The 27,888-nt window shown below is 42.1% G+C and overlaps 1 protein-coding gene across 1 annotated transcript in view; it reads left to right on the top strand.

Moving 5' to 3' along the window:
• pstpip2 (proline-serine-threonine phosphatase interacting protein 2) overlaps positions 1-26,116 on the top strand; it is a 127,102-nt gene extending 100,986 nt beyond the window's left edge. The window contains exons 10-15 of the mRNA XM_048547050.2: positions 10,527-10,625; positions 11,096-11,192; positions 13,778-13,850; positions 16,460-16,494; positions 18,875-18,937; positions 24,027-26,116. Coding sequence (XP_048403007.1) covers positions 10,527-10,625; positions 11,096-11,192; positions 13,778-13,850; positions 16,460-16,494; positions 18,875-18,933 — 363 coding nt within the window. The 3' untranslated portion in view covers positions 18,934-18,937; positions 24,027-26,116. The remainder of the gene's footprint in view (positions 1-10,526; positions 10,626-11,095; positions 11,193-13,777; positions 13,851-16,459; positions 16,495-18,874; positions 18,938-24,026) is intronic.
• Positions 26,117-27,888: the final 1,772 nt, after the last annotated feature.

Here is a 27,888-nt window from a genome sequence, read left to right on the forward strand (position 1 = left end):
GTCCTGTTGAATTGAACAACTAGGGTCATAGAGATGGCTTTAAACTAACTGGATGGAGGAGTGTTTAGGAAAAGGATGATGTAGGCTTCTAAAGCAAGAGGGTGTGATAGCTTTACAAGGCAGCTATTTGGATGTTGGTATCCGCAATGGCACAGGAAGAGGTAGAAAACATGGAAAAACAGCAAATGGGATCACAGGAGTTAAAAATGGTAAAAATGCAAATTAATGGCCCTTTACCCAAACGTATATTGTTGCTGGAACAAAATAAATGAATTAATGGCACAACCCACAGTCTAAACATGTGCAGGTGAGGTGGATTGGCCATGCTGAATTGCCTATAGTGTCTAGGGTGGGAATTGCTGGGATAGGATAAGCTGTGGGTCTGGGTGGGATGCTCTTTAGAGGGTCGGTGTGGACTCAATGGGCCAAATGGCCTGCTTCCATGCTGTAAGGATTCTATGACTTATATGACTTAACAGTACAGGTTAATGGATATGATCTTCCAGCCATTACAGAAAGCTTAAAATTAAAAACTATGGGTAAGGGAATAACAGACTTCCTTTTAAAAAAAGTTGCATTGAGATCTCCTTCTTATAGGCTTTATAATATAAAGTATAGGCTTTAACTTCTCAGTCTACAAACACTGAATTTGAAAGACGTGTGGGTCTTTTTAGACAAGTCTGAGTCAGCAAATTTTTAAGGGAAGATTATGGCAGTCAGTGAAGTGGTATGCTCCTCCTGACAGATGTGTGAGATTAGGGAACAGTTGGACTATCCCTGGAGACTATGTATGCAGGAGGTGTATTTGGATCTGTCTCACACCGCAGAATACTTGAATCAGTTGGAGAGGCAGATGGAGTCACTGACAACCGTCCAGTGAAGCTATATGGGTGGAACTCAGAAATAAGAAGCGGATGATGGGATTGTACATAGGCACCTCCAGTAGTCAGCAGGAAACTGAGGAGCAAGTAAGCAGAGAGATCTTAGATATATGTAAGAATAATAGGGTTGTGATTGTAAGGGACTGCCAGACTGTTAAGGGTTGGATGGTGAGGAATTTAATAAATGCGTTCAAGAAAATTTTCTTTATCAAGATGTAGATGTGCCTCCTCGCGAAAGAACATAACTTGACCTTCCCTTGACAGGGCAAATGACTGAGTATTAGTGGGTCCAGTTCTTGATTTACAGCATCAGCAGTTCTTTCGGTTTTCATTTAATATTCATGGAGATTGGTACAGACAGTATGGCAGAAGAAGCCATGGGGAAGAATTCATAGAGTGTATTTTGGATAGTTTCTTAGGACAATATGTTGTGGATCCAATCAGGGATTAGGCAATGTTGGTTCTAGTAAACCGCAATAAAGCGAGTTTAATAAGTAATCTTAGACTCAGGATCCCTTTGGGCGTATTCTCAGAATAAAGGGATGCCAATTTAAGACTGAGGTCAGGGAGAATTTCTTCTCTCAGAGGGTTGTGAGTCTTTGGAACTCCTTGCCACAGAGAGCTGTGGGGGCAGAGTCCTTGTGTATATTTAAGGCTGAGGTAGATTTTTGATCAATAGCAGAATCAAGGGTTATAGGAAATGGGCAGGAAAGTGGATGTAAGGAGTGTTGGATCAGTCATGATTGTATTGAATGGTGGGGCAGGCTCAAGGGGCCAAACAGCCTACTCTTGTTCCTACTTTGTATGATCTAACGGTCAACATAGCATAGAAGAATTTAGCACTCCATTTGAGAGTGAGAAACCTGGGTCAGAAACAACTATCTTAAATTCAGATAAAGCTAATTACAGTGGTGGCTAGAGAGGACTTGGAAAGGAATTTAGTAGCAAAGACAATTGAGGAACAATGACAGAAGTTTCAGAAGATCATTCATGGCCCACAACAAAAATATACCCCAGTGAGAAAGAAGGTTCTAGCATGGTGATAAGCCAACCATGGTTGAGCAAGGAAGTTAAGCATAGCGTCAGATTGAAAGAAAAAAATGTACAATATGTGAAAAGATTAATGGTAAGCTAGATGTTTCAGAAAGTGTCAAAATCAACAAAAGATAACTCAATAAATAACAAAGAGGGAGAAAAGAGCTATCATAGGCACAAACAGAAATTGTTGGAAAAGCTCAGTCAGTCTGGCAACATCTGTGCAGAGGGATCAGTATTAGCCTTCAGGTTGGGTGACCCTTACTCAGATCTAAAATGTTAATTCTGATTTCTGTTCACAGATGCTGCCAGATTTGCTGAGCTTTTCCAGCAATTTCTGATTTTGTTTTTGATTTGCAGCATCCACAGTTCTTTCAGTTTTCATTGTAAAAGTAAACATTGTGGTAAGCTTGCAAGTAACTTGAAAACAGAGATCAAGATCTCCTTGAAATACATGAAAAGGAAGAGAGAGTCAAAAGTGAGCATAGTCTCCTTAGAGAATGAGGCTGGGGAAGTTATCCTGGCAGATGGAGTACAATGTTGGTAAATGTGAGATCATCCATTTTGTTAGAAATAACAGCAAAATGGACTATTATTTAAATGGTGAAAAATTGCAGCATGCTGCTATGCAGAGGGGCCTGGGTGGCCTTGTGCATGAATCACAAAAAGTAGGTTTGCAGGTGCAACAAGCAATTAAGAAGGCAAATGGAATATTGTCCTTTATTGCTAGAGGGATAGAGTTTAAAAACTGGGAGGTTATGTTTGGGTATTGGGTGCTGGTGAGGCCACACATGGAATACTGGATACAGTTTCGGTCTCCTTACTTGAGAAAGGATGTACTGGCATTGGAGGGGGTGCAGAGGAGGTTCACTCGATTGATTCTGGAGTTGAGGGGGGTTGGCTTATGAGCAGAGATTGAGTAGACTGGGACCATACTCATTGGAATTTAGAAGTATGAGGCAGGGAGGGACTATAAAATTGTAAAAGGAATAGATTAGACAGAAAATGGAGGGGTGTTTCCACTGCCTGGTGAAACTAGAACTAGGGACATAGCCTCAGAATAAGGGGAAGCAGATTTGGGACTGAGCTGAGGAGGAACTTCTCCCAAGGTATTGTGAATGTGGAATTCCCTGCCCAATGATGTTATGCTCCAGCTGTACAAAAGCCTGGTTCAGCCACATCTGGAGTATTGTGTCCAGTTCTGGTCACCTCATTACAGGAAAGATGTGGAAGTGTTGGAAAAGGTGCAGAGGAGATTTATCAGGATGTTGCCTGGAATGGAGGGAAGGTCTTACGAGTCTCACTTTAGCATGATCTGCCTGTGCTGCACACAAAATGAAACTTTTCATTGTACCTAGGTACTTGTGACAACAATAAATCAAATCAAATCAACACCCGACCAGCCAGTCAGCCACTGTGGCAAAAGCAAATCAGTTAACTCTTGTCAGGTGTAAATTTCTTCAGAACTTTCTCATTGTGTTTTGGTCAACTCCATTAACTCTGCTATGCTGCTCCTGATGAGCTTAATTTATGATGTCCCCTCTAAACTATGCAAACACAAGGCTGCAAAGCAAACCAAAATGTACGGTGTACACCACTTACAAGATCGCGCATTTAGAACATAGAACATAGAACAGTACTGCACAGTACAGGTCCTTCGGCTCATGATGTTGTGCCGAACTTTTACCCAAAACCCAAGGTCTATCTAACCTCCACCGCTACCTTATACTATCATCCATATGCCTATCTAACAGCCGCTTAAATGCCCCAAATGAGGCCAACTCCACTACCCTGTCTGGTAATGCATTCCATGTCCCAACCACTCTCTCTGAGTAAAGAACCTATCTCTGACGTCTCGCCAATATCTACCTCCTTTCACTTTAAAACTATGTCTCCTCGTAAAAGCTACCTCCACTCTAGGAAAATGTCTCTGGCAGTCTTACTCTATCAATACCTCTGATCATATTGTACACATCTGTAAAGTCACGTCTCATTCTTCATCATTCTAAAGAGAAAAGCCCTAGCTCTCTCAACCTTTCCTCGTAAGACCTTCCCTCCATTCCAGGCAACATCCTGATAAATCTCCTCTGCACCTTTTCCAACACTTCCACATCTTTCCTGTAATGAGGTGACCAGAACTGGACACAATACTCCAGATGTGGCTGAACCAGGCTTTTGTATAGCTGGAGCATAACATCATGGCTCTTGAACTCAATCCCTCTATTAATGAAAGCTAACAAAGCTCAGGATACTTGGTGTGTGCAATACTGTGCATTCAAGCAACTAGGTTACATAAAACAAAAACATTTAGAGGATTCATTGAAAAGATAGGGCTGCAGCATCTAAACATTAATACAGTTCAGTAAGTGTATATTTTGGACATGTGGTAATCCTAATCCTGTGTATCTCCCCTGCAGTTCAATTTCTTCACTAAATTATCCATCCGACTTACATATACCTGAAAAGAGCACTTGACTGGATGCAATTTCAAATAGTCAGATAAAGTTTTCATTTTTGTATTGTACATTTCATGATCTTAGGACTTATCAATGTGCTTTATAGCTAATAATGTCCTTCTGAGTATAGCCACAGTTGTCATGTAGGAAATATATCTATCAATTTGTGCAAGATCCCACAAACTTGATGAATGACTCAATCAGCTGCTTTTTTAGTCTTGTTGATTGAGGGATAAATATTGGCCATAAAAAAGCTCCCCTGTTTTTTTCCTAAAGTGTTGTACTGAGAGGTTGATGAAACTTTTTAATGATGTATCTGCAAGACAGCACTTCAGACTTTGTATCCTTTCTGGCATAACCGCCTGTAATCTGCGTTGTCTAAATGAAAAAATCCCCAATTTTCAAATCAGTCTTTGTATAGCGAGTTCCTCATACCAGGGAGCATACTGTGACGATGTACTGAACACTTCATAAACATTCTTTCTACTGCGGAGCTAACAGCACACAATGTTTCCTTTGTGGACTTGCCAAGCTCGTTCTTCACGTTGGAATGTTATCTTATACTAAAAGAACAGTACAAACATAAGATGTTGTTTTTGATTCTGAATGTCATGATGTGGAGGTGCCAGTGTTTGACTGGGTCGTGATTTCTGATTATGAATGTGATAATGGTTAAAGATTGTTCTTGTCGGGACTGCCATGGATGTGGTGCTGAGGACAAGCTCAGCAGTGACTCCAAGTGGCTCTCAGTGGAACTGTGAGCAGAGATAATGGGAACTGCGGATGCTGGAGAATCCGAGATAACAAAGTGTGAAGCTGGATGAACACAGCAGGCCAAGCAGCATCTCAGGAGCACAGAAGCTGACGAGGGTCTAGGCCCGAAACGTCAGCTTTTGTGCTCCTCAGATGCTGCTTGGCCTGCTGTGTTCATCCAGCTTCACACTTTGTTATCTCAATGGAACTGTTACTGTTTGCAGAGATAGTAGGAACTGCCGATGCTGGAGAACCTGAGATAACAAGGTGTAGAGCTGGATGAACACAGCAGGCCAAGCAGCATCAGAGGAGCGGGAAGGCTGACGTTTCGAGTTGAGACCCTTCTTCAGGAAAGGGGGAGGGGAAGGGGATTCTGAAATAAATAGGGAGAGAGGGGGAGGCAGATAGGAGATGGATAAGGGAGTAGATAGGTGGAGAGGAGACAGACATGTCAAAGAGGCGGGGATGGAGCCAATAGAGGTGAGTGTAGGTGGGGAGGTAGGGAGGGGATAGGTCAGTCCAGGGAGGATGGACAGGTCAAGGAGGCGGGAGTGGGTAGGAGATGGGGGTGGGGATTGAGGTGGGAGGAATGGTTAGGGAGATGGGGACGAGCTGGGCTGGTTTTGGGTTGCAGTGGGGGAGGGGAGATTTTGAAACTTGTGAAGCCCACATTGATACCATTGGGCTGCAGGGTTCCCAAGCAAAATATGAGTTGCTGTTCCTGCAGCTTTCAGGTGGCATCATTGTGGCACTGCAGGAGGCCCAGGATGGACATGTCGTCGGAGGAGTGGGAGGGGGAGTTGAAATGGGAGGTGTAGTTGTTTATTTCGAACCGAGTGTTGGTGTTTCGCAAAATAATCCCCAAGCCTCTGCTTGGTTTCCCCAATGTAGAGGAGGCCACAACAGGAACAGCAGATGCAGTATACCACATTAGCAGATGTGCAGGTGAACATCTGTTTGATGTGGAAGGTCTTCTTGGGGCCTGGGTGGGGATGATGGGGGAGGTGTGGGGCAGGTGTAGCACTTCCTGCGGTTGCAGGGAAAAGTGCCGGGTGTGGTGGGGCTGGAAGGGAGTGTGCAGCGGACAAGGGAGTCACGGAGAGAGTGGTCTGTCCGGAAGGCAGATGAGGGTGTGGAGGGAGAAATGTCTTTGGTAGTGGGGTCAGATTGTGATAGAAAATAAAAATATAGGGGCAGACAAAGGGTTAAATTTTACAGTGATCAGTATGATGATGTACTGAATTATGGAATGTTGCAATAATCAATGAAATGCTGTACCCTAATAGAATGAGGTGTTTGAGCATAGGTCAAGGGAGTGTAGAACAATGGCAGTATAACTAGGCTAGCTATTAATGGCAGCTTAGTTAGGTTGAGTAAAGCATGATAGAAGCAAGGACTAGCATGATGTAATTGGGTCAACCCAAGGTGAGGGACCGTTGTGGCAGATGTAGTAAAAAATGATCATTATCTTAGTTTGAAGAAGAAACAGCCATAGTGGCAGAGATAGAAAGATAACATAAACTAACAGCATTGACTTACTGCCTAAGTGTAGAAAGATAACCCGTACTGACACCATTGGGCATGCTGGCAACCTGAGAAAGAGCATGATAACTGAAAATGCATAAAGGATAACAAGCCCTGAGAGTCGGGGGCGATCGGGAAACTACATTCTGATTGTCCACAGCTTTTGTTTGCAAATAAAAGTTTAACTCCCTGAAGAATTCTCCGCGTCTCCTGGTAGTTTCTCCACGACAATTGCAGATGGCGGAAGTGCGGAGGACGATGCGTTGGATCCGGATGTTGGTGGGGTGGTACATGAGGATGAGGGAGATTCTGTTTTGGTTGTTATTGCAGGGAGATGGTGTGAGGGATGAGTTGCAGGAAATGCGAGAGACATGGTCGAGGGCATTTTCAACCACTGAGGGGGGTCATTGCAGTCCTTGAAAAGCCTACCGACTCCCACAACTACCTAGAATACACCTCCTCTCACCCACCTTCCTGCAAAAAGGCCATCCCCCATTCCCAATTCCTTTGCCTCCACCGCATCTGCTCCCGAGATGAGGCATTCCACTCCCAGACATCCCAGATGTCCTCGTTTTTCAAGGAATAGCATCTCAAATTTCACTTAGGAACCCCGCAACCCAAGGGCATCAATGCAGCCCAGCTCGTCCCCATCTCCCTAACCATTCCTCCCGCATCAAGCCCCACCCCCATCTCCTACCCACTAACCTCATCCCACCTCCTCGACCTCTCCATCCTCCCTGGACCGACCTATTCACTCCCTAACTCCCCACCTACGCTCACATTTATTGGCTCCAACCCCGATTCTTTGACCTGTCTGTCTCCTCTCCGCCTATCTTCTCTTTTATCCATCTTCTATCCACCTCCGTCTCTCTCCCCATTTATTTTAGAAGCCCCTTCCCCTCTCCATTTCTGAACAAGAGTCTCAACCCGAAATGCCAGCCTTCCTGCTCCTCTGATGCTGCTTGTTACTGTTTGTAAACTGGCAGAGAAAAAAATAAAAAAACTGCAAATGATGGAGATGTCATTTAATAAGCAGGAAATACTAGAAATGTTCAGAAATGATCAGTATGGCTATTAGGAAGAGATTTTTGCTCAAAATCTCAAATCATTTTTCTGCTAGATGTGGACATGAGAGGTGAATTTGAGTGGTGACGTGAGAGTGACTATCTTTGGCATCGAGGTGACATTTGACTGAGTGTGGCATCAAAGGACCCATAAAAATTGAATTGAGAGTGGGGATGGGAGGGAATTTTTCTATTGGCTGAAGTCATACCTGGCACAAATGAAGATGGTTGTCGAAGACCAATCATAGTAATGCCAGAACATCTCTGGAGGTGTCCATCTGGATGTCCTCATCCCATTTCCAGCAGTCCCATCATGACTTTCCTTTGATTGTAAGGTCAGAAGCAGGGATGTCTATTGAGGAACAATGACCACTTCCAACAAAGAACCTAAATGTGCAAAAACAATCTGAACACCTTCTCTCCCCACCACTGATTGACAAGCAGTCTTCTTCTGGAGAAGGCTCAATCTATTCTTGACTGACTTTGAGACTTGATTGTCTTTTGACTTGGCTGTTAGTCTATTTTTGTTATGATTTAAGAGTAGATCATTGTATTGTTGAGATAACTTAATGGTCACTTTATAGATTAATATATGTTTGTAAGTGAAATGCAAAATTTTGCATTATTAATGGCATTTTCACTAGATTTTCAAATGTTTGTGTTTTTTCAGGAGCTCATAAGAACTATTATTGATTTTATTTAGTTTATGGATACTGCATGGGGTATACTAGATGGCGGCTATGGGGAATGCAGTGAAGGCATTGAGTGGACATAGATGCAGAGTGTGTGGGATATGAGAGGACATGGGTTGGCGTGGAGGATTTGATAGGGCATGGAAATGGCATTAGGAATCTGAGAGATATGCATGGGGTTTAGTCTGCATGAGCAATCTAAGGGGCATGTGGTGGTATGGACTATTTGAAGGGCATGAAAGGAGCATATGGATGATCTGAAGAGGTGGCATGTTATGCGGTACATGGGGCCTTTCAGCATAGTTGACAGCAGGACTAATATCTTTGTCTAACAAGACTGCCTGTGCACCTCCATTCCTCCCAGACTCCAACACAGCTCCCAAGGTGTACTGCAAGGCCAAACCCTGTGTGAGATAATAAAAGTTCTAGGTAAAGTCAAAGATGAGTCATGTGCATTTTGGAAGGTGCCAAAGTGCATAAACCATGATTCCTGACCTACACGAAAATCCAGGCCAATGTGTGTGAAGATTTAAGACCCACAACCTCCTGCCACAGTGTTTTGAGTGTACAACACAGCAGTGGATTCAACATAAGGTTTTTATTCAGATAACTTAAGACATTTGTCCACAGCCTGTGCACCTCATTATAGAAGTCATATGACTACAGTAGACTAAGAGGGACTTTTGTATATGATTGCATTCCAAGCCACACATACAGGCCTAAGGCAATTGAATAAGCAATGAAATAATTAACTGATTGTCCCTAGAAAGACAGACTAATCCATTATGACATATCAATTTTGCCTGAGCGTTATGGATTCTCTCTCAATCAGATAAGCTCACTCCAAGCAAAATTAATGCCTGGTCCAAAGTCCTATTTGTATAACTATCAAAAATATGGCTGAGGCTTGTCTGACTCTCTGAAGCACCTTGAGATGTGTGACTGTTTTGAAGATGCTGCGTAAATATAATTATTGTCACCATACCTCAATGTGACAAGTGTCATTATCCAGTCTGGTTTTTGAAGAAAAGAGAATTATGTGGTAGAAGGCCTTAAATTCCCATATTAAGTATACTTGGCAAGATGTTCACTCTAATCCTTATCACACTGCATTTACTTAAGAATTGGCTAGAAAAGGATGCAGTCTGTTTCGTTAGATACCCTCAGACACTCTTAATGCCGAACTATGAGGACATCTAATCCAAAAGCATGAAAATATGGTAATTAGATCACAACAGATCTCTTATCCACCAGTAGTTACATCCTGGAATTTCCAACCAACCTGGTAATCTTGTGGATGAAACATGAAACGTGGAATTTTAAGAGAAAGTCTGAGTGCTGGCACTAACTAGTAGTTGTGGAATATGAAACCCATTCTGGCATAATCTGAGGGCATGTTTGTTTGGAAGTATCACTCCAGAAGCCACAAGGATATCCTCTGGTGGTAAGTTTTTAAAATTCATTTGTGGGACATTGGCATTGCTGGCTGGGTCAGCATTTATTGGCCACCCCCCAGTTCCCCTTGAGAAGGTGGTGGTGAGCTGCCTTCTTGAACTGCTGCAGTTCACCTGCTGTAGGTTGACCCACAATGCCATTAGGGAGGGATTACCAGGATTTTGACCCAGCAACAGTGAAGGAATGGCAGCATATTTCCAAATCAGGATGGTGAATGATTTGGAGGTGAACTTCGAGGTGGTAGTGTTCCCATTTATCAACTGCAATTGACCTTCAGGATGGTAGTGGTTACGGGTCTGGATGGTGCAGTGTGAGAATGTTTGCTGAATTTCTACAGTGCTTCTTGTAGATAGTACACACTGCTGCTATCGAGCATTTGTGGTGGAGGGAGTGGATGTGGTATCAATGAAACAGGCTGCTTTGTCCTGAAGGGTGTCAAGTTCGTTGAGAGTTGTTGAAGGTGCACTCATCTAGACAAGTCAGGAATACTGTCTCACACTCCTGACCTGTTTAGGGAGTCAGGATGTGAGTTACTCGCCACAGTATTCCGAGCTTCTGACCTGCTCTTGTAGCCACTGTGTTTATGTACCAGGTCTAGTTCTGGTCAATGTTAAGTTGAAGGCCTAAATTTTGTTTTTTTAAAAACAAATTTTATTTTTATTTCAGTTCCTTGAGAAGCAGGACTGTGAGCGAATACACACCATGCGTAATGCTATGTGGGTCCATGCCAATCAACTCTCCCAGGGGTGTGTGACCAGTGACGAGGTAAGAGGTTATCGTATTCTCATCCAATTCAGACCCCTTCTTCTCAGTCTTTTATTTATTGCCTACCTGAGTATAAAGACAGACAAGCTGACTTGCTCCTTTAAAAGTGGTATTGCTATAAACTTTGCAGCAGATCTGATTTCACAAGACTGTTCCTTTTTTTTTCCTTTATTCATTAATGGTATGAGGGCGTCACTGGCCAGTCAGTATCTATTGCCCATCCTTAATAGCCCAGAGAGCACTTCAGAGTCAAACACACTCTTGTGGCTTTAGAGTGAGACCAGGTAAAGATGGCAGTTTCCTTCCCTGAAGGATATTACTGAACCAGATGGGTTTTTCCTGACAATTGACAATGGATTCATGATCATCATTAGATTCTTACTTCCAGATTTTTTTTTTAAAAATGGTGTATTTTCAGCTTGTAGACTTTTTTTGATCCTCCTTCAACTTTCTTTCTGCTTCACCCTCAGATGTATGAAGAAATACGAAAGGTGCTGGAACAGTGCAACATACAACGAGACTTAGAATTCTTCATAGACCTGAAAAGGACTGGTGATACTCCACCAGGTAAAGCTGTTACCTTTAGCAGGAGGCCATAATACGGCTTATAATGTGCATCCTGTGCAGTTAGTTTTTGTGAAAGGATATTGTTTACAGTCCAGAATTAGTTTGTGCAGTAAAGTCCTCTTGGATCAAAGTGAACCTTTTGATCATATTCAGAGATTCAGTAGTGATCCCATCGTTCTGGCTGCAGATGCAAACTCATGAGTCTGTTCTCGGCGCCGCCTTCTTCACAGAGAATAATTAAAAAGTGGAAATTCACCCCAGCATCTGCTCTTGGCCAGTAAGTGTAGATTGACATCGAAATAAATCTGAAAGCAGATCTAAGAGGACTAAGGTCCAAAATAAGTTTGCATGAAAAGCACTTCAGCGGTGCAAAAGGGGATCAAAAATGTGGTAAGATCAGATCAGCACCAGCTTAATTTTTATAATGTAAAGAACCCAGCTGATGCTAATAATGGATCGGTCAGATCCCAGATTGAGTCTGTTTAAAGTAAGTTTACGTTTTGCCGTTGGGCAATGTGGAGGGGAGTCACTAAGACATTTGAACAAGGGTGCATCTGTCCTTTAATGAAAGAACACAAATTTATTACTCAAAAGAGAAATAAGAGTCCGCTTCCACACAGCATGCTGACTGCATATGATGTTAAGTCTCCTCACCAGTTGCATGGCCTAACAGTTATTTCCTGCATGGTGCCTCCTCTACGTCTATCTGTTTTTTAATTCCCACCAACCGCTACTCCATATATGTTCTTTAGTGACCAGTTGTCTCTTTTAAGTTCCCTAATGAAAATCTAGCAACAAGTTAGATTGTTAGATTCTTGGCAGCGTGGAGGAACAGAGGGATCTTGGTGTGCAGATACATAGATCCCTTAAAATGGCCACTTGCGAAGATCTTTGCATCCTCGCTCTCCACTGGAGTCGTACCTGAGGACTGGAGAGAGGCAAATGTAATTCCTCTCTTCAAGAAAGGAAATGGGGAAATCCCCGGCAATTATAGACCGGTAAGTCTCACGTCTGTCGTCTGCAAGGTGTTAGAAAGGATTCTGAGGGATAGGATTTATGGCCATCTGGAAGAGCATGGCTTGATCAAATACAGTCAACACGGCTTTGTGAGGGGTAGGTCATGCCTTACAAACCTTATTGAGTTTTTTGAGGATGTGACTAGAAAAGTTGATGAGGGTCGAGCTGTGGATGTGGTGTATATGGACTTCAGTAAGGCATTTGATAAGGTTCCCCATGGTAGGCTCATTCAGAAGGTCAGGAGGAATGGGATACAGGGGAACTTAGCGGCTTGGATACAGAATTGGCTGGCCAACAGAAGACAGCGAGTGGTAGTAGAAGGAAAATATTCTGCCTGGAAGTCAGTGGTGAGTGGAGTTCCACAGGGCTCTGTCCTTGGGCCTCTACTGTTTGTAATTTTTATTAATGACTTGGACGAGGGGATTGAAGGATGGGTCAGCAAGTTTGCAGACGACACAAAGGTCGGAGGTGTCGTTGACAGTGTAGAGGGCTGTTGTAGGCTGCAGCGGGACATTGACAGGATGCAGAGATGGGCTGAGAGGTGGCAGATGGAGTTCAACCTGGATAAATGCGAGGTGATGCATTTTGGAAGGTCGAATTTGAAAGCTGAGTACAGGATTAAGGATAGGATTCTTGGCAGCGTGGAGGAACAGAGGGATCTTGGTGTGCAGATACATAGATCCCTTAAAATGGCCACCCAAGTGGACAGGGTTGTTAAGAAAGCATATGGTGTTTTGGCTTTCATTAACAGGGGGATTGAGTTTAAGAGTCGTGACATCTTGTTGCAGCTCTATAAAACTTTGGTTAGACCGCACTTGGAATACTGCATCCAGTTCTGGGCGCCCTATTATAGGAAAGATGTGGATGCTTTGGAGAGGGTTCAGAGGAGGTTTACCAGGATGCTGCCTGGACTGGAGGGCTTATCTTATGAAGAGAGGTTGACTGAGCTCGGTCTCTTTTCATTGGAGAAAAGGAGGAGGAGAGGGGACCTAATTGAGGTATACAAGATAATGAGAGGCATAGATAGAGTTGATAGCCAGAGACTATTTCCCAGGGCAGAAATGGCTAGCACGAGGGGTCATAGTTTTAAGCTGTTTGGAGGAAAGTATAGAGGGGATGTCAGAGGCAGGTTCTTTACGCAGAGAGTTGTGGGAGCATGGAATGCGTTGCCAGCAGCTGTTGTGGAAGCAAGGTCATTGGGGTCATTTAAGAGACTGCTGGACATGTATATGGTCACAGAAATTTGAGGGTGCATACATGAGGATCAATGGTCGGCACAACATTGTGGGCTGAAGGGCCTGTTCTGTGCTGTACTGTTCTATGTTCTATGTTCTATGTTCTATGTTCCTATGCATTGTTGAATGTAAGAAACAATTTGAGTGTCAAACTTAGCAATCCCTTTGAGTTATTTGTTTTCTGAATGCTACAATATTGTGTGGCACAAATCGCATGCAAAAATACACTATTAATCGCAATAATATGTAACATCATCATACTACAGAAAAGGTTATGTTTTTGGATAATAATATAACCAGCCACATTTTGTCTCTTTTTCTCCCCCTATTCAGCCCCCGTCCCATATGAGAATTACTACACTGGCCAGAGGGGGCTGCCTCCGAGCCGGGTTCCAGTCACCTTGAGGTGAGTGCCGGAAAAAGCAAGGGATTTCATAATTCAGCATTGTATACACTGTCTGATCAAGTTCCTTCAGTCTGTTCCAGAGCGTATATCTCTGTATATATGTATATAGATGGAGGAAGGAAGCACTGTCAAATCAGACTCACATGGCATAATTGAGATTTATGCTGTAGCTGTACAAAACTCTGGTGCGGCCGCACTTGGAGTACTGCATACAGTTCTGGTCACCGCATTATAAGAAGGATGTGGAAGCTTTGGAAAGGGTGCAGAGGAGATTTACTAGGATGTTGCCTGGTATGGGGGGAAGGTCTTATGAGGAAAGGCTGAGGGACTTGAGGCTGTTTTCATTAGAGAGAAGAACGTTGAGAGGTGACTTAATTGAAACATATAAAATAATCAGAGGGTTAGATAGGGTGGATAGGGAGAGCCTTTTTCCTAGGATGGTGACGGCGAGCACGAGGGGGCATAGCTTTAAATTGAGGGGTGAAAGATATAGGACAGATGTCAGAGGTGGTTTCTTTACTCAGAGTAGTAAGGGAATGGAACGCTTTGCCTGCAACGGTAGTAGATTCGCCAACTTTAGGTACATTTAAGTCGTCATTGGACAAGCATATGGACGTACACGGAATAGTGTAGGTTAGATGGACTTGAGATCGGTATGACAGGTCGGCACAACATCGAGGGCCGAAGGGCCTGTACTGTGCTGTAATGTTCTATGTTCTATGTCTCAAACCTGGCAGCTTTGAATATATTGTGTATGGTCCATAGTCTGCTTTGAATTGAATATATATTTCTTGCTGTCTCCTGGGTCCTCACTTTCACACAGAAAACTGATTATAGCTTGGGCAATACATGTCAACTGGTGTTGCTGGAAAAGCTCAGAAGATCTGGCAGCATCTGTGAAGAAAAATCAGAGTTAATGTTTCAGGTCCGGTGACCTTTCCTTAGAACGGACCCAAAATGTTAACCTGATTTTTCTTCACAGACGCTGCCAGATCTGCTGAGCTTTTCCAGCAACACCAGTTGAAATGCTAGACCTGCTGATCTTTTCCAGCAACTTCTGGTTTTTGTTCCTGATTCACAGCGTCTGCAGTTCTTTTGGTTTTTACATTTCAATTGATGGTCCATGATCTGTAATAGCAGGAGGTTGGTTCAGAATCAGTAAAGCTGCGAAATTGATACAAGATTTATGATGGTGAGAAGATGGCCCAGAATGTAGAAAAAAAAGCTTAACTGGAAGTTTGAGTGAAAGAGCTAAGAGCGATGTACATGGAGGCGAAATGCAAAGAACAGAGAACGGTACAGCACGGAACAGGCCCTTCAGCCCACCAAGACTACATTGACACATGGTGTTTTTCTAAATTGAAACCCTTTTGCATCTACACCGCCTGTATCTCTCTATTCCCTGCCTGTTCTTGTATCTGTCAAGATGCCTTTTGAATGTTGCTGATATCAGCCTCCATCATCTCCTCTGGCAGCACATTCCAGGCACTTGCCATCCTCTGTGTAAAAGAAAATCTTGTCTCTCACATTTTTGAATTTACTCCCTTACCCGCGTCTCCTGGTAATTGACAGTTCTAACCTGAAAGAGGACTCTAACTATCGATTCTATCCATGCCTCTCCTAATTTTGTAAACTTCAACCAAGTCACTTCTCATCCTTCAATATTGAAGTGAAAACAGATCCTGTTTGTCCAATCTCTCGTCATAGCTTACACCTCCAACCCAGGCAACATCCTGGTATAACAAGGTGTAGAGCTGGATGAACACAGCAGGCCAAGCAGCATCAGAGGAGCAGGGAAGCTGGTAAACAATTCTGTACCCTCTCCAATATTCCAAATGTGACCCAACTAAAGTTCTGTCAGCTGCAACATGACTTGCTAAGTTTTATACTCCATTCCCCGCCCAATGAAGGTAAGCATGCCATATGCCTACTTGACCACCCTATCCCCTTTTGTTACCACTTTCAGGGCACTGTGCATCTGTATGCCTAGATCCCTCTGTATGTTAATCCTACTAAAGCTTCTGCTACATATTGTATACTTCCCTCCTGCAATAGATCTCCCAAATGCATCATTTCGCATTTGTCTGGTTGAACTCCTTCTGCCATTTCTTTGTCCAAGTCTCGTGCTGTATCCTTTGGCAAGCCACCTCACTATCAACAGCTCTCCAAATCTTTGTGTCGTTTCCCAGATTTATCAAATTGGATAACCTACATTATCCTCTAAATCATATGTATATATTACAAACAATATAGGTCCCAGCACTGATCCCTGCAGAACACCACTAGTCACAGATCTCCAGTCAGAAAAACATGCTTCTACTGCTGCTGTCTGTCTTCTATGACAAGCCAGTTCCACATCCATCTTACCAGCTCAGCATGGATCCCGTGTGACATCACCTTTTGTATCTGTCTGCCATGAGGGATCTTGTCAAAGGCCTTATTAAAATCCATGCAGCCTTCACTTCCGAATTTCATCCGAGTGAGATTTTACCCATTATAGAATGTAACAACGAATGGAAATAATTGGCTATATATTCCAGTTAATTTGGACTGAATATTTACTGCTTGTGGGAGCAATATTACTCACAACCTTGCTTTCTTTACTTCAGGCGTTTGCCCGTACCAAGTCCTGACAATTCAGCATGTAAGTAGCTATCTCCATGAATTATTAATAAATCAAATTAAAGTCAAGGCAATTGAAGACATTTTGACTTCAGTTGATTCTCTACGAGCTGTTTTAACCTTCATGTTATTACCTTTTCATTTGCGTCATGAGGCTGATGTGACCAATGTGTGGATGGTCTTTGGCTTTACATCGGAAGTGTGTTGTAATTAGCAACATAGAAACAGGGTTAGGCCATTCAGCTCCTCAAGCGTGTTCTGTCTTTCAGTGAGACCTTGGCTGATCTGTGGCCTAGCTCCATGTACCCACCTTTGGTACGTTGCTTAACAAAACTTTAAATATCTCACATTTAAAACCACAACTGATCTAGAATCAATTGCCATTTGTGGAAGAGAAATCCAAATCTTTTTCACCCTTTGTGTGTAGAAGTGCTTCCTGACATTGCTCCTGAACAGTCTGGCCCTAATTTTCAGACCATGCCCCCTGGTTCTAGAAACCCCACCCATTGGAAATACCTTTTCTTTATCTGCCCTTTTATTTCCTGTTAATCTCTTAAAGATTTTGATTAGGTCAACTGTTAACCTTCTAAATTCTAGAGAAAATAGGCCTAATTTGTGTAATCTCTCTTAATCCCTGAATTGCAGGTATCATTGTTGTAAACCTGGATTATACTCCTTCCATGACCAATATAGCCTTCCCTGAGTGTGATATCCAGATCAGTTCACAGCACTCCAAGTGGGTCTAACCCCAGTTCAGCAATATGTTTGCAAAGGAAAAAACGTGCAGCGAGAACCCAAGAGATCTGTCGAAAATCAAAACATTCATCTCCATGGTTAAGAAACTGAGAAATTAATTGAGAATTGTTCAGAGAAAGAGTTGTCTCACATGGTCTCATTCTGTTAGTGCTGCATAAGGTTAAATTTTCAACAGAATTCTTTTTGATTCTAATGTTGTTGTCACTGTTCTGAGATCTGCTACCTCTATTGTATAGAAGCCATAGCCTTGCGTCATCTTAGAACTACATAAAGGAATGAATAGAAAACTAAAATACCACAGAAGTAAAAACCAGAACATATTAACTGACCTTCAAAGTATTTACATCCATAGAGAGAGAAATGGGACTAATGCTTCAGGATTTCCAGCTGGGATGGCAACTATTCTTCTCTCTCTCCAGATGCTACCTGACCTGCTATGTGTTTTTTTTACTGTTGTTTCAGATTTCCAGTGTTGCTATGTCACTTTAAGAGGGAATATGCTAATGAGCAAGTAGCCATGATGTAGAGCATTGAGACAGAAGCTGTCATACAGTCAGTCTAGCTATTAGCATATTGTGTGAGTGGGGTGTAATCGTACTTTCCTGTACCAGGCATTGCTGAATCATTATAGTGAACCTGTCTGCTGAGTAACCCTCTATCTATCTTTCACGCCAAATATACAGAGTCTACATTTAGGTTACCAGCCCTGGTATCAGATTGATACATTTGTAGAAAACAAAATTAGAAGTACAACCTGATGGCAGCAATGAATGTTTGAAAAATGCAGGAAGAGCCATATATTTAAAAATAAGCTGTATGTACATTGAAACCCCAGCAGGTAGAACCTGTGTATAAACAGTGCTCCCTGAGCAGTGACTATAAGATTTGTGGACTAGCCAGATTGGTGATTCAGGGGAACAACAAAGTTGGTTTTGAATTTGCAGTACCATTATGACAACCTTGGGTTACATTCCCACGCAAAAGGAAAAAAAAACATCCAAAATGAAATACGCCTAAATTGCAGCCTAAATCAGAACAGAAAATGAAAAAGAGATAAAGAAAATATTGCTGAACCTCGCCACAGAAGCAAGGTAGTTACGGATGCCCTACATATTGGAAGTGATTGTAAAAGACAGGGAGCAACAGAAAGATGACCACCAAACTCCCTGGCAAGAATTGGGATGTCCTACCTGAAAGCAGGCTTTTAAACAAGGGCAAACCGGTGCTTGTACCTGAACCTGTTCACTGAGACATCTTGCCGCAGTTACACCTGGGGCATACAAGCTTAAAATGAATAAGATACCTGGCAAAGGGAATTATTTTTTGGCCAGGGATCAACTACATTATCAAAAATTTGCTGAGGATACCCGAGACATGCCAGAGTCACCAAAGAACCCCTGCACACTCATGAGATGCCATTATACCTTTGGTCTGAAATTCCAACAGATTAATTCACTATGAATGGTGACAGTTTTCTCCTAGTCACTGACTACTTTTACAAGTACCTATAATCAGAATAATTAAAGGACACTTCTGCAATATAGCACTTGTTTGTGAGATCACAGATTTGGTCTTTAGTAAATGCATTTGCACCTTCTCGGACAGGAGATGATTCAGTGTCTTCTTTGGTTATTCTCTTATTGCAGCTGAGCCACAATATGCTACGGTTGGAGAAAATAATTACAGTTATATTCGGCACCATTAGTCATGTAAGTTCTTCAAATGTTCCTGCTGTCTCTTTATTTTTGCTCTCTTATCAAGGTATAAACCATTGTTCCTGGTCTTCTAAATGGTTATTCTTAATCCGTGAGTCTAAATAATAAACATCAACAACCTCTTAAGAAATGAGGATATCAGCTGAGATGAAATTCCATATGTACCTGCAAGAGTCTTTGGATAAGGGTCAAGCACGGGTCTAGAACAGAATCTGAGGAACCCCACTAGTAATGTTGTTTAATAGATGAGCCACAAGCCACATTAGCTAAGTGGGAATCAAGATGTGACTAATAGTTTCATTGTTGATTAGTGGATAATGTTACATTAAAGATGAGAAGAATGCACTGTCTTTCTTTAGTTCCACTACTCCATGGAACACAGTATGAACTTAATTGTTTACCCAGTCCTTGATAGGCTAGCAATAACAAGATCCATCAACCAGTCCTCTTTAGTAAACACAAAGCATTGATTTAATATAAAACAAAACTTATGCCACAAAGATGCAGAATTTTGTAATACGCAGTTTGTAATTTAAAAATATAAATGTTCTATAAATGATCTAAATAATCTAGAGTGCACACAAGCACGGACACATGCAAAGGTTTTTGAGAAGATTTGTAGCTTGGGAAGTGGATGAGGTTACAGACTTGCTCGCTGAGCTGGCGTGTTTAGATTAGATTACCTACGGTGTGGAAGCAGGCTCTTCGGCCCAACAAGTTCACACCACCCCTTGAAGCATCCCACCCTGACCCATTCCCCTACAACCCACACACCCCTGTACACTATGGGCAATTTAGCATGGCTGATCTACCTAACCTGCACATCTTTGGATTGTGGGAGGAAACCGGTGCACCCGGAGGAAACCCACGCAGACACGGGGAGAATGTGCAAACTCCACACAGACAGTCACCCGAGGCTGGAATTGAACCTGGGTCCCTGGCGCTGTGAGGCTGTCGTGCTAACCACTGAGCCACCGTGCCACCCCAATTAATTGCAAACCCTGCTGAGTAACATTGAGCATCTCTGGTGAAACATTGGTGTTCTGTCCAGCTTGTTATTTATTTGCTGATTGTAAAAACTGAAAAACAGAACCAGATGTAATACCAACTACCCCAGCACTGTTCTGAAATGTTTCAAACATTTTTGCATCTGCCCTTAAAGTGGCAGACCAATACTGTATATTGTATTCGGGATGTGGTCTCTCCAATGCTCTGTGTTTCCGAAGCATAAACCCCTTACTATTGTGTTCAATTGTCTTCACAATAAACCATAACCTTATATTAGCTTCCTAATTTCTTGCTGTAGCTGCAATTTTACAATTCACGCATTGTGCCAGTACATGTAACTGCATATATAATATATACTTATCTGGAATATGTAGATAGTAATTATAATCAGTGCATGTGATCATAATAGTGCTTCTACAACCAGACCTGTGGGTATTATATATACTTGTAGCCACTTTAAAGAATTAAAATTGGATCTGGGAGACTTGATCTAATACTACTGATAACATGTAGAGGAATTTTTCTGTTCTCTCCTCCTCTGTTTAAAGTATCGTGAGCTGTCTAAAATGGACATTGTTACTCCTTTTTCATTTCATGGAACTTGCTGGGAGTAGATTGGTAGATTTGTTTCATATAGTAGTGACTATATTCAAAATTACTTCATTGAATGTAAAGTGTTTTGGGGCTCCTGAGGTCATGAAAGGTATAATGTAAGTGCAGGTTTTTCCTCCTGTGATCAATCTGTCTGTTACTGTATCAGTTTGTTTTGTAGCACCCAGAAATAGAAGTCAGAGAGTTCCTAGGGTTGCAATTGAGTTCTACTGCTAATTGCTACTTTTGACTGTCCAAAATGTTAGGTACATTTGATATTTCCTAGGAGCAATGGAGGACCAGTTGCAAGGTGTTCAATAGATCACTCAAAGCGGTTCAAGGGCCACTGACAACAGTTCCTGAGTCACAATTTGCTGGAGTTGGACAACACGTAAAGACAGAAGCAAGCTCCATGTCAAAAAGAGCAGTGAAGCATCTTGCTGAGAAGGGAAATGAACTACACTGTATAGTTGAGAACTTTGTGAAGCTAAGAGCCATTGGAATGTCTTTATGATGTTACAACTCAGGAGGGGGTTTTTGGAGTTGGTAGGTAGGTAAATGTTGGAGTCGGAGCTTTGGAAAAGTTATGGGAGCTGCAGGGGCTGTGAAGAAATTGCGTGCCACTAAAAATTCCACTTATAATTCAATATAGTTGTAAGAGAATATATAGGAAGCACAAGCAGTTTCAACTATGAGCAACTGAGCCAGATTAGAACTCAGGCTACACTAGCTTGGTGAAGCTTGCTGTTTTGTAAAAAATTGGCGCTGTGTATATGTGCTGGATTGCAGTTTCCAAGAATTCAGAAAATTGTTGTCCCAGGAAATGAAGGTGAACCAGTCATTGAGAGAGTTTCAAAGCCTGCTTTTCAAAAGCATAGAGTCATAACTCCGTATGATGTTTTCTTGAGACTACAGTGACTCACACTGTCGCTAATGTTTAGAGGGGGAATGGAGAGATTGCTGAGAAATCTGTGGAATCTGCCTTGATCTCAGTTGCTATTGTTATCCAGGGTGTTTGACCATGGCTGGACTGTTGCTTATATTTGCCGTGTGTTAAGTTTAGGATGTTAAAATGTAAGTTGTATCTGTCTTTGCACAATTTAAAATTTGTTTGTCAATAACCTTGCACTCATCAGGACAATTTGCAAGTATCCCAATGAAGGGGAAAGAACATCTATATTAGATGAGAGGTCGCAGGTGAACTCTGCATTGCCGTACAGAATGATTGACATTTAACTGCCAGGCTTGTTTTGATTTTTAAACCAGGCAGATTAACACCAATCTGTCAAGGCATTGCCCTCACAAAATGAGCCAGCTAATGGTTGTCATTTTTTGTTGACAAATTCCACAAAATGTATCTTTTTTTAGCAGCATTAAAATGTCAGCTATTGATGTGTCTACAAACTTAGGAAATATCAAGGAATCAGTTGAAATTTTCAAGGGATTCTAGGGTATACAACAATATTTGAATTGCCATTGAGTCCAGTTTTTACACAAGAAATAGGAGCAGGATTACACCATATGTCCTAACAAGCTAACTCCATCATGCAACATGGTCATGATTGATCTTCAGCTTCATCTCCGCTCTCCTGCCAATTCCCATTTCACTTGATTCATAGGGACATCAAAGATCAGTTTCTCTCAATCTTAAATATATTCAATAGGGATCATATACACCCTTCTTGGGTAGAGAATTCCACACACTGACAATCTTTTGGTGAAGAGGTTTCTCCTCTCTCAGTCTTAAATGATTACTTGCCCTTTCGGAGACTGTTTCCCTGTGGTCTAGATTGAGGGGGAAAATGAATCTGCACTCAACTCACTCTGTCAAGCACCTTCTTGAATGTTTTGTTATGACTAGATCCAGGCAATGTTCCCCAATTTAATCCAGTTCCAGAAAGAACACCCGAAACTGCTAAGCTTATGATTAAGGAGGGATGAAATGATTTACCTCTTTATTCATGCAACCACTCGATTAACTGCAACAAGGTGAATTTTAAAGGATCCCTTCCCTTATGGATACCTTTCTCCCAGACCAAAAGAAATTTATGTTTTAAAAGGAGCCAATTTGAGACAGGCATTCTTGAGTTAACGAAGAGTGAATTTATTAATTTTTAATTGCAGAAATAATTTGTAACATGATGCATATGACGATGCTTCTCATTGTACCTCAGTACACATGGCAGTAATAAATCAAATCTAATCAAAAGATAAGAAGCGAGTTCAAAATGCTAAAACTTTGAAAAAAACATACATGCATCAGTTTTGATGAGCAGATAGCCGAACATTGCAGTGGTGATTACCAATAATGTTGATGTTAGTAGTTTTAGCTGTTGGTTTCACAATGCTTAATTTTGCAGATTGGTTAACAGTCTGCAGTTCTGATTTTTTATTTGACTGTGATTCCAGCATTCAGCCTGAAACGTCAGTTTTTGTGCTCCTGAGATGCTGCTTGGCCTGCTGTGTTCATCCAGCTTCACAATTTGTTATCTCTGATTCTCCAGCATCTGCAGTCCCCATTATCTCTGAGAGAATCGTTTTGTTGTCTTGTTTCCTTTTGACTGGTTTGCAGCAAAGAGAATGAGAACGGATGCAACACAGGGTTTACTCGAGGATATTTCTTAGACTGTAACCTTCACAGCGGGCTAACACCCAAACCCATGCACACAAGAGCCTTTCGTCCCATTAGCACCCTCTAGGTACAGTTGAAACTGGCTTTTTAGCTCTGATCCTTATGTGTTCTTCAAAGGGAAAAACACAAAATAAGTCTGCAATTTAGGTCAAATCTGCAAGGGTGGCTTGAGTAGGGGGCATCAGTCCTTTGTTACCACTGTAGTCACAAGAAATTACAAGCCAGGCTGTATTGACTTGCTTCTTACTCCAAATCTTTCGAAGGGATAATGTATGAAAGCCCCTTCTCAACTACACATGTAATGTTTTGTCAGTCTCTCTCTCTCCAGGTAGTCACTTGATTTAAATCAGCAGCCATTTTTAGCTGTAACAGCCCTCTTTTAAAAAGCCACGTTTTGGAATCACAAGTTTAAAATGTTCACAGTACTTTAGGGTTCTCACTCATGGTTATGCCAATTTCAGTAAAGTGAGCTTTCATTCTTCTGAACTCCAGCTGTTAAAGGCCCAATTTACTCCACCTCTAATTACTAAACAATTCTATTAGCTCAGGACACAAATTAGTGAATTTACAACAGAGAAAGAGACCAGTCACTCCAACTAGTCTACAATGTTGTTTAAGCTGCACACAAGCCTCCTCTGAATTGACTGCATCTCAACTCATCAGTATTGCCTTCTATCCCTCGTGTGCTTATCCCTCAAATTCAGTTAAACTCCGAAGTACCCGAAGCAAATCTATCAACCAGTTAAAACTTCAAAATTTGCAGATTATTCCTCCAAGAATCAAATGAAACTTCACATTATCGGTATAACATTATGAGTTATTGATGAAACACCTAAACCTTTGTTTCCACAGATTGAAGCTCATATCTTGGCAGCAAAGACGCCATTGGAAGCTCTGCAGCTTTGGGATCGTGGATATTTTATTCACTGTGGGAATGCAAGAACATTTGAAAACACTGGTTTATGTGTCAATCTCATGGATTTTAACTGTTGCTGCCAAAATTAATATATTTACACTTATACATTTCTCAGTTACAATGTCAAATTCTGAGGAGATGCTAATCAGTACTAGGATGGAGTTCAGACTTGAATTTTAATTTCAGCCTTTCACCATGACACAGCATAAGGCTAATTGTACAAAGACCTGTTCACCTGATGGTTAAGGTGGTTAAGTTTGAATAGCTGAAGCATGTAAACACATGCTAACCACATCTCCAATTTGTGATGCTGGTGGGTCTCCAGTGGATTAGGGGTAATGGTGTCAAAATTGGTTTTCCTCCTTTGTGGTTTTAAGAGGAACTGCAGCCACAGCAGCCCATCAGCCTGTTGAATAGTCTTGCCAACCCTTGCCACCAGATTTGTTGATTCAGACCACCAGTTAGTGCCCATGGAACCACACCCAACTGTTGAGGAAAGAGGCAGGCTAAAAGAAGAATAAAAAATAAAAACCTACTGTTCTGTACATTTGAACTTTGCAAAATATCAAGAACTGCAAATGCTGAAGTCAGATTCAATACAGTGTGGAGCTGGAGGAACACAGCAGGTCAGGCAGCATCAGAGGAGCAGGAGAGTCAGTGTTTTGGGTCAGGACCCTTTATCAGGACATCAAAACATCAACTCTCCCGCTCTTCTGATGCTGCCTGACCTGCTGAGTTCCTCCAGCTCCACACTATTGATTATGAACTCTGGAACTTACTATAGTTAAATTCTTCCTTTTTAAGACAAAAAAAACAATATTACATAGATCCAGTCTATCCGTGTCCAAGCAACAGTAATAACGGTTCAAGTAGTTCCATTAATAGTCAGCTATGGTTATTTAGAGGCATCTGTCAATTTACAAAACAGTAACTAAAATGTCCATACTGCAGATAATTCTCTATGGAGCCCAGTGAGTTCAATTCCATTGTTGCAACTGTGTGATATAAGCTGTAGGTTCTGCTTGGATTATTTGTAGTCAGTTCCACTGGAGTCAATTAATTCCATTTTGCAAGTTGTTGGAGTGGGTGAATATGTTATGGTGTTTCGTGTTCTTCCTTTCGCTCACTATCCCCAGATAGCACTCTGATTGAGAACTTCACTTTCATCTCTCTGCCAGTGGCACTTTACAGCTGTCTGCTATGAGAGTGATCACAGAGTGACCCTTCCTTATTTTTAAGGAAGCTAATAGGATTAATGAAGCATTTGGGGTTTCAGAGGAATGATCTGCTGCTCATTTCACAATCCTTCAGTCTAGTTGAAGAGATGCTTGCCTTGTTCAATCTGATCCTACATGCCATTTTATTTCCATCTTCCATTCCAGTAACTCCAATTGCAAAATATTGTCTGCTATCAAAGGTTGAAGGCGGATATTATGAATGATGGAAACTATTCAATGGCTTGACATTACATTTTGACCCTGATACATTTATATGCTGGGTGAATTTGCAGCAGTATGAAATTGCATGCAGTATAGCGTCATCTCCCGTACAGATTAATTGTTGTTTTAAATTTCACATTTTTATTTTTATGTCATAAAAATTTGATAAAGAGTGGCTGCTGTTATTTGTTTTGATGCCTGGAACTATCACTATTTATTTTCTGCAGCAAAATAACTTTTACAATAATTCAAAAATCTGTCAATGGCTGCCTGTGTAACATTATGCTGCATTGGACCCTTTCTCCATTGTAGGGTGAGATATCTTTACTGCATTGCAGGTAAGTCAGTTTAAAATAAAATGAGGTGAATTCTAAACTCAGTGGTAAAAATACTGATCACTTGGTTATATGGAATCACAAAATGGTGGCCAAGCAGAAGGAGGCATTTTGGCTTGTCATTCTGTGCCAAGCAATTCAGTTAGAGTCACCCTCTGTCTTCTCCCCATGGTTCTACGCATTCATCCTTTTTAAACAACAATCCAGTTCTCTCTAGAATGAGATAGCACAGTATGGAGCTGGAAGAACACAGCTGGCCAGGCAGCATCAGAGAAGCAGGAACGTTTTGGATCGGGACCCTTCTTCAGAAATGGGGAGGGGGAAGGGTGCTCAGAAATAAATAGAGAGGAGAGGTGGGGCTGGGGAAGGTAGGTGGGATGGTGATAGGTGAGTCCAAGTAGACAGTGCTGGAGATTGGTCAGTGAGGTGGAGGGGTGGATAGATGGGAGAGAAGATGGACAGCCTGTGTCAGTTCAAGGAGGCAGGGATAAGAACATGGATTGAGGCCAGGGCTGGAGAGATTTTGAAGCTGGTAAAATCCACATTTATGCCATCGGGCTGTAGGCTCCCAAGGCGGAGTACGAGTTGCTTCTCCTCCAGTTTCTGGGTGGTGTCATTGTGACATTCTAGGAGGCTCAGGATGGACATGTTGTGCAGACAGTGGGAGGGAGAGTTAAAATGCTTCGCAACCGGAAGGTGTAGTTGTTTGTCGTGTACAGTGCTCAGGTGCTCTACAAAATGGTGTCCAAGCTTCTGCTTGGTCTCATCGATGTAGAGAAGGCCACACCAGGAGCAGTGGATGCAGTAGACCACTCCCTGGGTGACAGTTCCATCCTGGGCTTCCTCCAGTGTCACAATGACGCCACCCAGAAACTGGAAAAGCAGCACCTCATATTCACCTTGCAAGTCTACAGCTTAATGGCCTAAATGTGGATTTTACCAGTTTCAAAATCTCCCCACCCCCAGCCTCATCCCATGATCAACACTCCCTCTCATCCCTGCCTCCTTGACCTTACACAACCTGTCGATGTTCTCTACCACCTATCTGAACCCTCCCCCAACCTCACTGACCAAACCCCATGACTCCCTACCTGCACTCACCTTCACTATCCCACCTACCTTCCCCAGCCCTACACCTCCTTTCCATTTATTTCTGAGCTCTGTCCCCTCCTCCCCATTTCTGAAGAAGGGTCCCGATCCAAAATATCAACTTTCCTGCTCCTCTGATACTGCCTGGCCTGCTGTATTCTCCCAACTCCACACTGTTATCTCTGACTCCAGCATCTGCAGTTCTTACTATCTCTCTAGAATGAACCTGTTTCCACTGCATGAAAGTGTATTTCACACAGAAGACACCTCAAGAGTTATGCCTAGTGCCTCGGCAATTTCCACTCATACTTGCAGCCCATTTGGACCTAATGTTTTACCAATTTTAAGAAATAGGGGCAGAATAGGCCATTTAGCCACCTCAAGCCTGCCTGCTGTTTGACAAGATCATGACTGATCTACCCTAGGCCCCAACTCCTCTTTTGTACCAGCTCAGCACAGCTTCAAAATAAGAGTCAACATTTTCAGCTCTGATGTGAGACTCTGCTTCATTGTTTTCAATGTCAAGACTCTCATGTTCACATTAATAGTTTTTTAATAACAAAAAACCCTCATTTTCTGAGTAGCAATCCCATCCAGTACCTCCTGCTCATCAATGTTAAACCCTTCAAGACTCAGAGTTATCTCTTTTTACTTCAGAACCCAAGTAGCATCTTACCCTAGGCAGAGGTAGCTTCAAATGATTGATTTAATATTTTAGCCATGACTGCTGCACATATAAATCTCTGCGTTTGATCCCTTATTTCTTCTATTACTACTCTTTACTATTTATACGACTATGCAAGACTTTTGTGTTCCCTTTTATATAGCTAGAAATCTTCTCATACTTTTTTAAAAATTACTTCAGATTAGATTACCTACAGTGTGGAAACAGGCCCTTTGGCCCAACAAGTCCACACCGCCCGTTGAAGCATCCC

This window comes from Stegostoma tigrinum, chromosome 1 (genome assembly GCF_030684315.1).
Source record: "Stegostoma tigrinum isolate sSteTig4 chromosome 1, sSteTig4.hap1, whole genome shotgun sequence".
Classification (NCBI taxonomy): Eukaryota; Metazoa; Chordata; class Chondrichthyes; order Orectolobiformes; family Stegostomatidae; genus Stegostoma; species Stegostoma tigrinum.